This window comes from Tachyglossus aculeatus, chromosome X1, assembly GCF_015852505.1.
Source record: "Tachyglossus aculeatus isolate mTacAcu1 chromosome X1, mTacAcu1.pri, whole genome shotgun sequence".
Taxonomy (NCBI): domain Eukaryota; kingdom Metazoa; phylum Chordata; class Mammalia; order Monotremata; family Tachyglossidae; genus Tachyglossus; species Tachyglossus aculeatus.
Window position 1 is genome coordinate 133,435,415 of NC_052101.1, and position 10,503 is coordinate 133,445,917.

General features: G+C 51.3%; 1 protein-coding gene across 1 annotated transcript; it reads left to right on the top strand.

Annotated features, from left to right (window-relative positions):
• The first annotated feature begins 1,350 nt into the window (after positions 1 to 1,350).
• On the top strand, positions 1,351 to 8,512 carry LOC119919856. Its single transcript, XM_038740615.1, has 2 exons — positions 1,351 to 1,713; positions 7,127 to 8,512. Exons 1-2 carry the CDS (start codon positions 1,351 to 1,353, stop codon positions 8,510 to 8,512), a joined length of 1,749 nt encoding a protein of 582 aa, XP_038596543.1.
• Positions 8,513 to 10,503: the final 1,991 nt, after the last annotated feature.

Below are 10,503 nucleotides of genomic sequence, written 5' to 3' on the forward strand. Positions count from 1 at the left end.
AAAGCGAGTCCCACACCACAATTGTGATTTGGAACAGACAGGTCAGAGGAACTGGACCAGATGGTGGTGACCACACAGGATGTATGAGTTCAAACTGATAAACTAGACGGAAACACATCACCAAGAACAGATTGCATCCTCCCAAGGGTTTGGAAGGAACTCAGAGGGGAAGTTACAGAACTTCGTGGGGACTGTGACTTATTGTTATGTATGTTCACTGCAGGGAAGGGCTGGCTGGTGAAATTCGGTGTAATTCTCATCTGCAAGAAAGGATCCAGAGGCGAGCCTGGGGATTTTAGACTAGTTTGTCTCCCTCTTCCCCCGACCATAGCTGGCAAATTAGTTCAGATTCAATTTGGAACTCCTTTGTTTAGCCTAGTGTGGAAGGCTGCATTCGGCCATTCTCCTGCACTAGTTAGTTCACCAGAGCCTTCCTACAGGATCTCAATCCCTGTCTTCCTAAATCCTAGACATAGAGCAGTTCAGCTCTCTGTCTGATTTCCTGCTCCTCATTCTTCCTCCAATTTGTCGAATGAAGCGTCTGGTCAACCCTACTCACAAACCACTGCCATCCTCCTCTCCCACCTCCACCCCTCCTCCGCTCTGGTCCTACCGACCTCATACATTGTCCTAAATCTTGGGGCCTCGACAGGCCCAGCACCGGCGGCTTCCCGGCACAGCGAGTGCTTCTCTAGGCTCATTCACAGGGGACGAAAAGCCCCAAATGCGGCGCGAATGAAATCATTCACACGTTCCGTTGCCATAAGGGAACACTGATGCTGAAATAATTTAGCAAGTTGTTGGTGTGAGAAGTGACCTCATTTCTCAACCCTGGAGGGGGTCGGAAGGAGTGGGGGCTGGGGGACGGCCAGCTGTAGAAGGCGCGCGCGCGCGCGCGCGTGTGTGTGTGTTTGTGTGTGTTTTGGGAGAGAGAGCTAAGCGCTTAGTACTAAGCGCTTAGTACAGTGCTCTGCACACAGTAAGGGCTCAATAAATACGATTGAATGAATGAGAGAGAGTCTTGTCCCATCGGTGTCAGCTTCACGTGGGGGCTGGCCCAGACGGGCTCCTCTGGAACACCCCCTGCAGGACTCTGCCCCGGGGCGATCAATCAGATCGAACGTTAACACCGACTCTCTTGGGCTTTCGGCTTTCCTGGCTACTTCCTCGTTTGCAAAACTCGTAACTTGAGCCTTGAATGGCACCTATTTGGGCCACTGGTTCTTAGCAGGGCGTCCGTCGGACCAATCACCGACGGCGCAGGGCGGGGCCAGAACCCAACCTAACCTAACCTAACCTAATTTCCTCGTTGGGGACTAGTGGCAAGGGGCTTGCAGTTGGGCATCGCGGATGGCCGGGCTCCCCGCAGCTTCCACCATGCAAACAGCCCAGCTCGGAGCCCCGAGCAGGGACCAAGTTTTTGCGGACTATATCAGCTACTACCGAGCTAGGGGGTTGGAGGGTGAACTCGGGGTCTGCAAGCAAGCGGCGCTCAGAGAGCAAGCCAGACAATTCCTGGCCTGCGCTTCCCACCTGCCCAACGGGTCGCCAAGGTTTCACTTATCCAGTCTGGTGGAGAGTTGCTGCTTAGGTGGGGCAACGGACCGGGAAAGGCAAACCTGCCGCAGGGTGGTCCAGGCGCTGGAGTTCCTGGAGCTGATCTGTGTCAACCTGTTTCTTTCCCCTTGGAGAAGTGAAATCAAATCACTCAAGGTAGGCGGGGAGGGAAAAGGGTAGCCCCGTCCAGCCGAGCCCCCGCAGGGCTGCCCAGCTGGCTCTGAGGTGTGAAGCCCAGGAAAAGACCGCTGCCTGCACTCTGCTAAACTGCAGAAGCTGCTGCCCCAGCTCAAGGCGAGCGGGGCCCCTCTCCTACTTCTGTTGTCCTCGCCCGGGCGCCTAGTAAGTGTTCCACCCTCAGCAGGCGACGCCCAGGAAATCCCCCTGATGAGCTAACTGACCGCCCCTGAGCGAAGCAGGGGAGTCCAGGCGCCCCACCTTCCGAGATGGACTGTCTGGAGCTCCTGACCGTTACTGTCCCGGATGCGACAGGGTGATTTGCAAGCCCCCAGCTTGGGCGCTTAGGAGAGGCTTCTGGGCCTACAAATCAGTCAATCAGTAGTCTTTCTTGAGCACCACCATGCAGGTATGGCCGTGTGCCTTGTGAACAAGGGGCTGAGGGAAATGAGTGGTCTTTGCCACACCTGTCCCTTAGGATCTCTCCAGAGGTGGTCTGGGCCAGGCTCTGCAACAGCCCCTCCTCTCCACCCACTCGCCCTCACCGTGTCCACTCCCCATATCCTGTGGCGATTGGTGAGGATAATAATAATCATTATTATGGTATTTTTTATGTGCTTACTATGTGCCAAGCACTGTACTAAGTGGTGGAGTGAATACAAGCAAATTGGACACAGTCCCTGTCCCACATGTGGCTCACAGTCTCAATCCTCATTTTACTGATGAGGTAACTGAGGCCCAGAGAAGTGAAGTGACTTGCCCGAGGTCACACAGCAGATAAGTGGCAGAGCCGGGATTAGAACCCATGACCTTCTGACTCCCAGGCCCATGCTCTATCCACTGCGGTCTTGATGGGGGCAGGGAATGTGATTGCCAACTCTGTTGTACTCTCCCAAACGCTTAGTATACTGCTCTACACATAGTGAGTATCTACATTCAGGGGCAGGGAGGGAAGTGTCACATGACCTGGGAAGCAGCAGGGCATAATGGCTAGAGCCCGGGCCTGAGTGTCAGAAGGTCCTGGCTTCTAATCCTGGCCCCGCCACTTGCCTGCTGGGTGGCCTTGGGCACGTCACTTCACTTCTCTGGGCCTCAGTTACCTCCTCTGGAAAATGGGGATGAAGACTGTGAGCCCCACATGGGACAACCAGATTACCTTGTATCTTTCCAGCGCTTAGAACAGTGCTTTGCACATAGTAAGCGCTTAATAAATGTCATAATTATTATTATTATTGCTATCCCATGCGGGACAGGGACTGTGTCCAACCGAATTTGCACCCCAGCACTTAGTACAGAGGCTGGCACATAGTAAGCGCTTAATAATACTACAATTATTATTACTATTAACAAAGGATATGGAAATTCTAAGGAGATGCACCCTAGCCAACCTGGAGCTTCATAACAGTACATCTGCTGAATATTGAGAACCAGAGAAATGGAGGGGCCCTTGGGAACCCCACCTCTGTCCTTTTCATTCATTCATTCATTCATTCATTTATTCATCATTCAATCATATTGAGCACTTACTGTGGGCAAAGCACTGTACTAAGCACTTGGGAGAGCACAATGCAACAATAAGCAGAAACATTCCCTTCCCACAAGGAAGTAGAAATCTGCTCCTCAGATGGGTTCTAATCCCAACTCCCCCACTTGTCTGTTATGTGATACTTGGGCAAGCCACTTAACTTCTCTGTGCCTCAGTTCCCTCATCTGTAAAATAGGGATTAAGACTGTGAGCCCCACATGGGACAACCTGATTACCTTGTATCTACCCCAGTGCTTAGAACAGTGCTTGGCACATAGTAAGCGCTTAACAAATAACATAATAATTATTATTAGTAGTAGTAAGAGCTCAATAAATACCATTGATGATCATGAATGCCCCTTCCACTGCTAGAGGTCCAGCTGGCAGGGGTAGCATTGAGCAAGCCTCAATCTCTCCAAGACCCTGAAGGCATGGTGTATGGGATTGTCCCCACAGGCTAATCAATCAGTAGTATTAATTGAACAACTACTCTGTGCAGAGCACTGGATTAAGGGCTTGGGAGAATCCAATAGAATTAATAGACATGATCCCTGTCCAAAAAGCATTTATACTTTAGCGTTCACCACACAAACACACACACACTCGCCTGCACGCGCTAACATCCATTCTAATATCAACTGTGGTATTTAAGTGCTTACTACATGCCAAGCACTGTATAAATGCTGGGGTAGATACAGGATAATCAGATTGGACACAGTCCCTGTCCCATATGGGGCTTACCATCTAATTAGGAGGGAGAACAGGTACTAAATCCCCATTTCAAAGATGAAGAAACTGCGTCAAAGAGAAGTTAAGTGACTTACCCGGGGTCACACAGCAGGCAAGTGTCCAAGATGGGAATTACAGCCTAGTTCCTCTGACTCCCTAACCAGTGCTCTTTCCACTAGGCTGCACTGCTCCACAGTCTGCTTTCCTCCTAGCATCAGGCCCCTGTAGCTGTTCAATAACTATCAACTGATCGAATGTAATGACCTACTCACTGTGCCTCGTTCTCATCCCACCACCAACCTCTGGCTCACGGACTTTCCCCTGCCTAATATTCCCTCCCCCCACTTTGTATCTGGCAGACCACTGCTCTCCCCACCGGCAAGACCTTTCTGAGATCACATCTCCTCCAGGAGGTCTTCCCCTATTACTTTCTAATCTCCCCGCCAGATATCCCTCCCCCTGCCATTTCAGGATTGCACGACATACACATTTGTGGACTCACAACCCCTGAGACACTTTCGTACTTATTTTACATACCCTATTACTTAAATACTCACTCTCTCTGCATCAAACAAAAACTCTCGCAGTTCTTTTACAGCTCTCGATCATCTGGCCCCATTTTACCTAGCTGCTGTCTTCACCCACTATTCTGCAACTCGTGGTCTTCGCTCCTCCCAAAGCCCATGTTCTCCCGCCTCTGTCTCCTTGATCATGTGGTTCCCCCAGCTTGGAACTCCTTCCCTGCATCAGACAGAACACAACTCTCCCCACATTCAAATCCTTCCTAAAATCTCACCTCCTCCAACAAGCCTTCCCCGATTGATTTCCCAGACTGCAGAGCCAGATCATTCCTTCAGCCAACTCTAGCACATATGAACCTATTTATACCCATCCTCAGCACTCTTGTATGAATACTTTTTTATTTTCACCACTTTCCTACCCCTGGCTTTCCCATCACTGTAGAAAACACCACCATCCCCACTGCCTCACAGATACGTAACCTTGGCATTATCCTCGACTTATTTCTGTCATTCGACCTGCATATTCCCTTCTCGACTGTGAGCCCGCTGTTGGGTAGGGATCATCTCTATATGTTGCCAACTTGTACTTCCCAAGTGCTTAGTACAGTGCTCTGCACACAGTAAGCGCTCAATAAATACGATTGAATGAATGAATGAATATTCAGTCTGTCACCAAATCCTGTCAGTTCTACCTTCACGACATCTCTAGAATCTGCCCTTTCCTCTCCATATAAACTGCTACCACACTGATCCATGTATTTCTCATATTCCACCTTCACAATCAATCAGTGGTATTTATTGAGTATTTACTGTGTGCAGAGCACTGTACTAAGCACTTGGGAGAGTACAACAGAGTTGGTAGACACATTCCCTGCCCACAACGGGCTAACAGTCTCAGGGGCGGGGGGCAAACAGACATTAACATAAATAAATTATAGATAGGTACATAAATGATGTGGGGCTGAGGGTGCGGTGAATACCAGGTGCCCAGAGGGTACGGGTCTGACTGCACAGATGACACAGAAGGGAGAGGGAGCCAGGGAAAAGAGGGCACTGTTCTAAGCACTGGGGTAGATATAAACCAGTCAAGTTGGACAGAGGCCATGTCCCACATGGGTTCACAGTCTTAATCTCCATTTTACATATGAAGTAACTGAGGAGCAGAGAAGTTAAATGGCTTGCCCAACATCACGTAGTGGACAAGTGACAGAGCCGGGATTAGAACACAGGCCTTTCTGACTCAGTAAGGCTCAATAAATACCATAGGCCAGGGGTGGGCAATAATTTTGGCCAGAGGATACTTACACAATTTTAAGCTGTGCAGACGGTGCCAGGCAAAGTTCTTTTAGTCATCTGTGAGAGTGTGGGTGCAGCTGTGGCTTAGACAATGGAAGTGTAGCCACTTCTTTTCCTGGGGAAATAGTGAGAGCAGGAGGAAGAACAATCAATCAATCAATCAATCATATTTATTGAGCGCTTACTGTGTGCAGAGCACTGTACTAAGTGCTTGGGAAGTACAAGTTGGCAACATATAGAGACAGTCCCTACCCAACAGTGGGCTCACAGTCTAAAAGAACAAGAATTCAACAGGCTGTAGCAAGGGTATGTCAGGATTAAATTGCTGAATGAATGTGTGAATGTACATACACAGATACATATACGTACATGTACAGAGAAGCAGCATGGCTTAGTGTTCTGCACACAGTAAGTGCTCTATAAATATAATTTACTGACTAACCCTGCCTTCAAGGAGCTGACAAGCTGACAAGCATTTAGTATGTAATGCTCTCAACACAGAAGCGCTCAATAAATACTATTTTCAAGCGCTTAGTACAGTGCTCTGCACACAGTAAGCGCTCAATAAATACTATTGATGATGATGATGGAAAGAGCACGGGCTTGGGAGCCAGAAGACGTGGATTCTAATCCCGGCTCCACCACTTGTCTGCTGTGTGACCTTGGGCAAGACACTTAACTTCTCTGTGCCTCGGTTACCTCATCTGTAAAATGGGGATTAAGACCATGAGCCCCACGTGGCACAAACTGATTACCTTGTATCTACCTCAGCACTTAGAACAGTGCTTGGCACATAGTAAACGCTTAACAAGTACTATTATTATTATTATTATTATTATTATTATTATTATTATATGTAAGTGCTTAATACAGTGCTCTGCACACAGTAAGTGCTCAATAAAAACGATTGAATGAATGAATGAATGAATACGTATGTACATGAGCGCTGAAGTTAGGAGCAAAATACATAAGCCTTAAGGGCAGTGTCAGGTTGGTGCAACTTGGGGTGTTGGGAGTTAATCAGGGGAGGCCTCCTGGAGGAAGTGGAATTTTATTTTTTTTAGGATGCTTTGAAGAGGGGGTGAGTTGTGTTCTGGTGGGCTTTGAGGGGAGGATGTTCCAGTTCAGGGAAACAGAGAAGTGAAAGAGCTAAAGGTGAGAAAGTCAAAAGCATTACACAACGCCAAATTCTCCCCAGGAACTGGACCCAAAAAGCGTCCTGAAGCCTGGAAACTTGTGGAAAGAAAAACTACCCACCCAATGTCCGAGAAGATGTCCCTCCCGTTCGCCCAGCTCCTAATGCCCGACTCCTTTGTTTCAGACGTTTACGGGAACCTTTGTGTACTCCGTTCGATCCGGCCTTCCCAGAAACCTGGCGGAAATGGTCCTGGAGAAGCTGGGCTATGCTGCCATCACAGCGACAGAATTCTCGTTGGTCAGGAAGATCGAGGAGGAGGAGGCCAAGCAGATCGCATTTGAGATGTTTCTTGCCAGAATGGAGTGTGAAATCTTCCTGGAAGAGAGCAGCGAGTGTCATCCCACGGAGCTGTGGGAAGAGGTCCAAACAGGTGGCAGGCGGGACCTGGAGGGCATGCCGATGCCAGGGAAACCCGACCCTCCCCAAAGGAGCCGCGGGGGCAGCCCCGGGATCCCCGGAGGAGAGAGTGGGGAGGGGTCAGCCCAGAGCCCAGCTGGGTTCTGCCCCTCCATCAATGCCCCTGCCGATCGGACACCTGCCCCGGGCCCGGCTACCCACGGGTCCGGACACCTCTCTGGCCGGGTTTCGGACAGTGAGGAGTTCCTCAGCAGGTACAGTGACATCTTCATTGGGCAGACCCCCATCTTCCCAGAGGACTGCTCTCCAGGCCACCAGAAGAGGCCTCTGGCCACGGGCCCTGCTGCTGCCTGTGAACGATGCATCCTGGCCAGGCCTGCTGCAGCCACCAGGCCCATCGCTCCACTGCTCCTGCCGGGAGACAGCGGACCCCGGGCCCTGCCCATGTTTGCTGATGTTCCCTCTGGCTGGGCTCAGGCTCCAGGCCCACGCAAAGCCCTCGAGTGGCCGCCCGCAGTCGGCCACGTAGATTCCTTTGAGGAAAAGGAGGAGGAGGAGGAGAAGGAGGAGAGGAAACAGGAGCAGGAGGAGGAGCAGGAGGTCGCCACTTCCTCCCGACTGAGCTCCCCGCCAGGCCACCAGCCTGAAGCCCCCACCCCTAGGGCTCTGTGCAGCCCCTCAGGCAGTGCCACCCTGGGTCAGGACTCCTCCAGCGAGGACAAGCTGGGGGACGTGTCCTCCTCCTTCAGCCAGCTCAACATCAGGACAGTCAGCAACGAACAGCTTGCACATATGGGCATGGAGCCCAACGGAGAGGGGAGCCCCTGCTCAGCTGAGGGAGGACCTCTGGGCCCCAGGCCTCTGCCGTCCTCCGAGCTAGCCGCCGACCTCTGCAGCCGGCGCCCTTCGGAAAGCAGACAGGGGCCCGAGGAGCCTTCTGACCTCCAGCGAGCCACTTTGGTCTCCCACCACGTTCGAGAGCCTCCCAGGGCCACCTACATGCCCCCTGGGGCCCTGACATCCCAATGTGCCGGCAACACCCAACTGTCCACTGTCCCTGCAGGAGCCCGGCCTCGGCCAGAGTGCAGCGAGCCCAGCTTCAAAGTGGCAACCGCTGATGGGGCAGGGAGAGGCACAGACGAGGGAGACTGAGCAGGGGCCATTCGGCCCGCGGAAGACTCCACAGAAGATTGTGGGGGACAACAGAGCTTCAGAATTCTTGTGGGGAAGCCCAGGATTTCGCTGAGTACATCCCAGGAGTCCGGAAACCAGTCAGACCTCAGAGCCCCATCGGTTAAGGAAGGGACTGTGAGTCTGGCGTAGAAGGAAAGGTCTGTAAGTGATGCCCCGGTGGAGGGGAGAGCAGAGAGCGGCGGGAAGAGGGTTTATCTATGTAATCTGGCCCAGACTTTGAAAGACGATATTGTTTTAGCTTGAGAGGGGTCAAAGGGGAGAAAGTGGCAACCCTTGCTTTACTCCTGTCACCCCAGTCCCTGCTATGGCATCAACTGAGTACCTTGAGAGCTGGGCTCAGCCCCTCCTTCCCTCCAGGAGCCCCTTCCATGGGTCTCGGCACTGGGACCGGCCGAGTGACCAGCAAGATACTGGGCAACAGTAAACCACCTGTTAGTGTCCCCTGAGCTCTGGGGCTCAGAGAGGAAAGGAAACCTCAGTCCAACCCACCAAGTCCGGCCTGAACCCTCGGGAGACAGAGGAGCTGAGGAAGGAGGTTAGGGCCCATTGGGTTGGGCAGCTGGGAACCAGCTCTGCCAGATGGGGAAGAAAAGAAAATGGAGCCTCAGCCCAGCAGAGCAGAAGATCCTGGAGCAACAGCCAACTCTAGAGCCACAGCCCAGCCTGGTGGAACGAGCGTGGGAAGGGAAATCCGGAGACCCGGCCTCTAGTCTCAGCTCTGCCACCTGGCCTGTTGTGGGACTTTGGGCAAGTCACTTCACCTCTCTGGGCCTCAGTTTCTTCATCTGTAAAATGGGGAGAAGATCTTGCTCTTCCCCTTCTCAGACCGTGAGCCTCAAGTCCGATCGGTTCTGGGTATGGGCCTGATCCGATCATCTTGAATCTTTTCCAGCAGCACTCCACAGAAACCACCCTCTCAAAGGTCACCAATGATCTCCTTCTTACCTCTACTGCAACCTAATCCTCCTCAATCTCTCAGCGGCCTTGGTCTCCTGCCACGTCACCCCATCCTCTTCTTCTGAAAACATTATCCAACTTCGGCTTCACAGACACTGTCCTCTCCTGGTTCTCCTCCTACCTCTCTGGCTGCTCATTCTCAGTCTCTTTTGCCTCCTCTGCCTCTTTCCTCCTAACTTTTGATGTCCCTTGAGGTTCACTTCTGTGTCCCCTTCTATTCTCCATCTGCACCCACACCCTTGGAGAACTCATTCGCTCCCATGACTTCAACTGCCACCTCCCAAATCCATATCTCCAGCCTTGATCTCTTTCCTTCTCTTCAGTCTCACATATCCTGCCTTCAAGATATCTCTAGTTGATGTTCCACTGCCACCTCAAACTAAACATGTCTAAAACAGAACTCCTTATCTTCCCACCAAAACCCTGTCCTTCCCCTGACTTTTCTATCACTGAAGACAGCACCATCATCCTTCCTGTCTCAAAAGCCCTTAACCTTGGTGTCGTCCTCGATTCCTCTCTCTCTCTCAACCAACATATTCGATCCATTACTAAATCCTGTCATTTAAACTTTCACAACATCGCTAAAATTTCACATTTATCATATTTATTGAGCGCTTACTGTGTGCAGAGCACTGTACTAAGCATTTGGAAGAGTACAATATAACAATAAACAGACATTCCCTTTCCACAACGAGTTTACCCACCCTTTCCTCTCCATCCATCCCTGCTTCTTAGGCAGAACCACCGTGGCTTAGTGGCAAGGGCACGGGCTTGGGAGTCAGAGGGCATGGTTTCTAATCCCGACTCCTCCATTTGCCTGCTGTGTGACCTTGGGCAAGCCACTTAACTTCTCTGTGCCTCAGTTACCTCATCTGCAAAATGGCGATTAAGACTGTGAGCCCCATGTGGGACAACCTGATTGATTACCCCAGTGCTTAGAACAGTGCTTGGCACACAGTAAGCACTCAGTAAATATGATTGAATGAATGAAT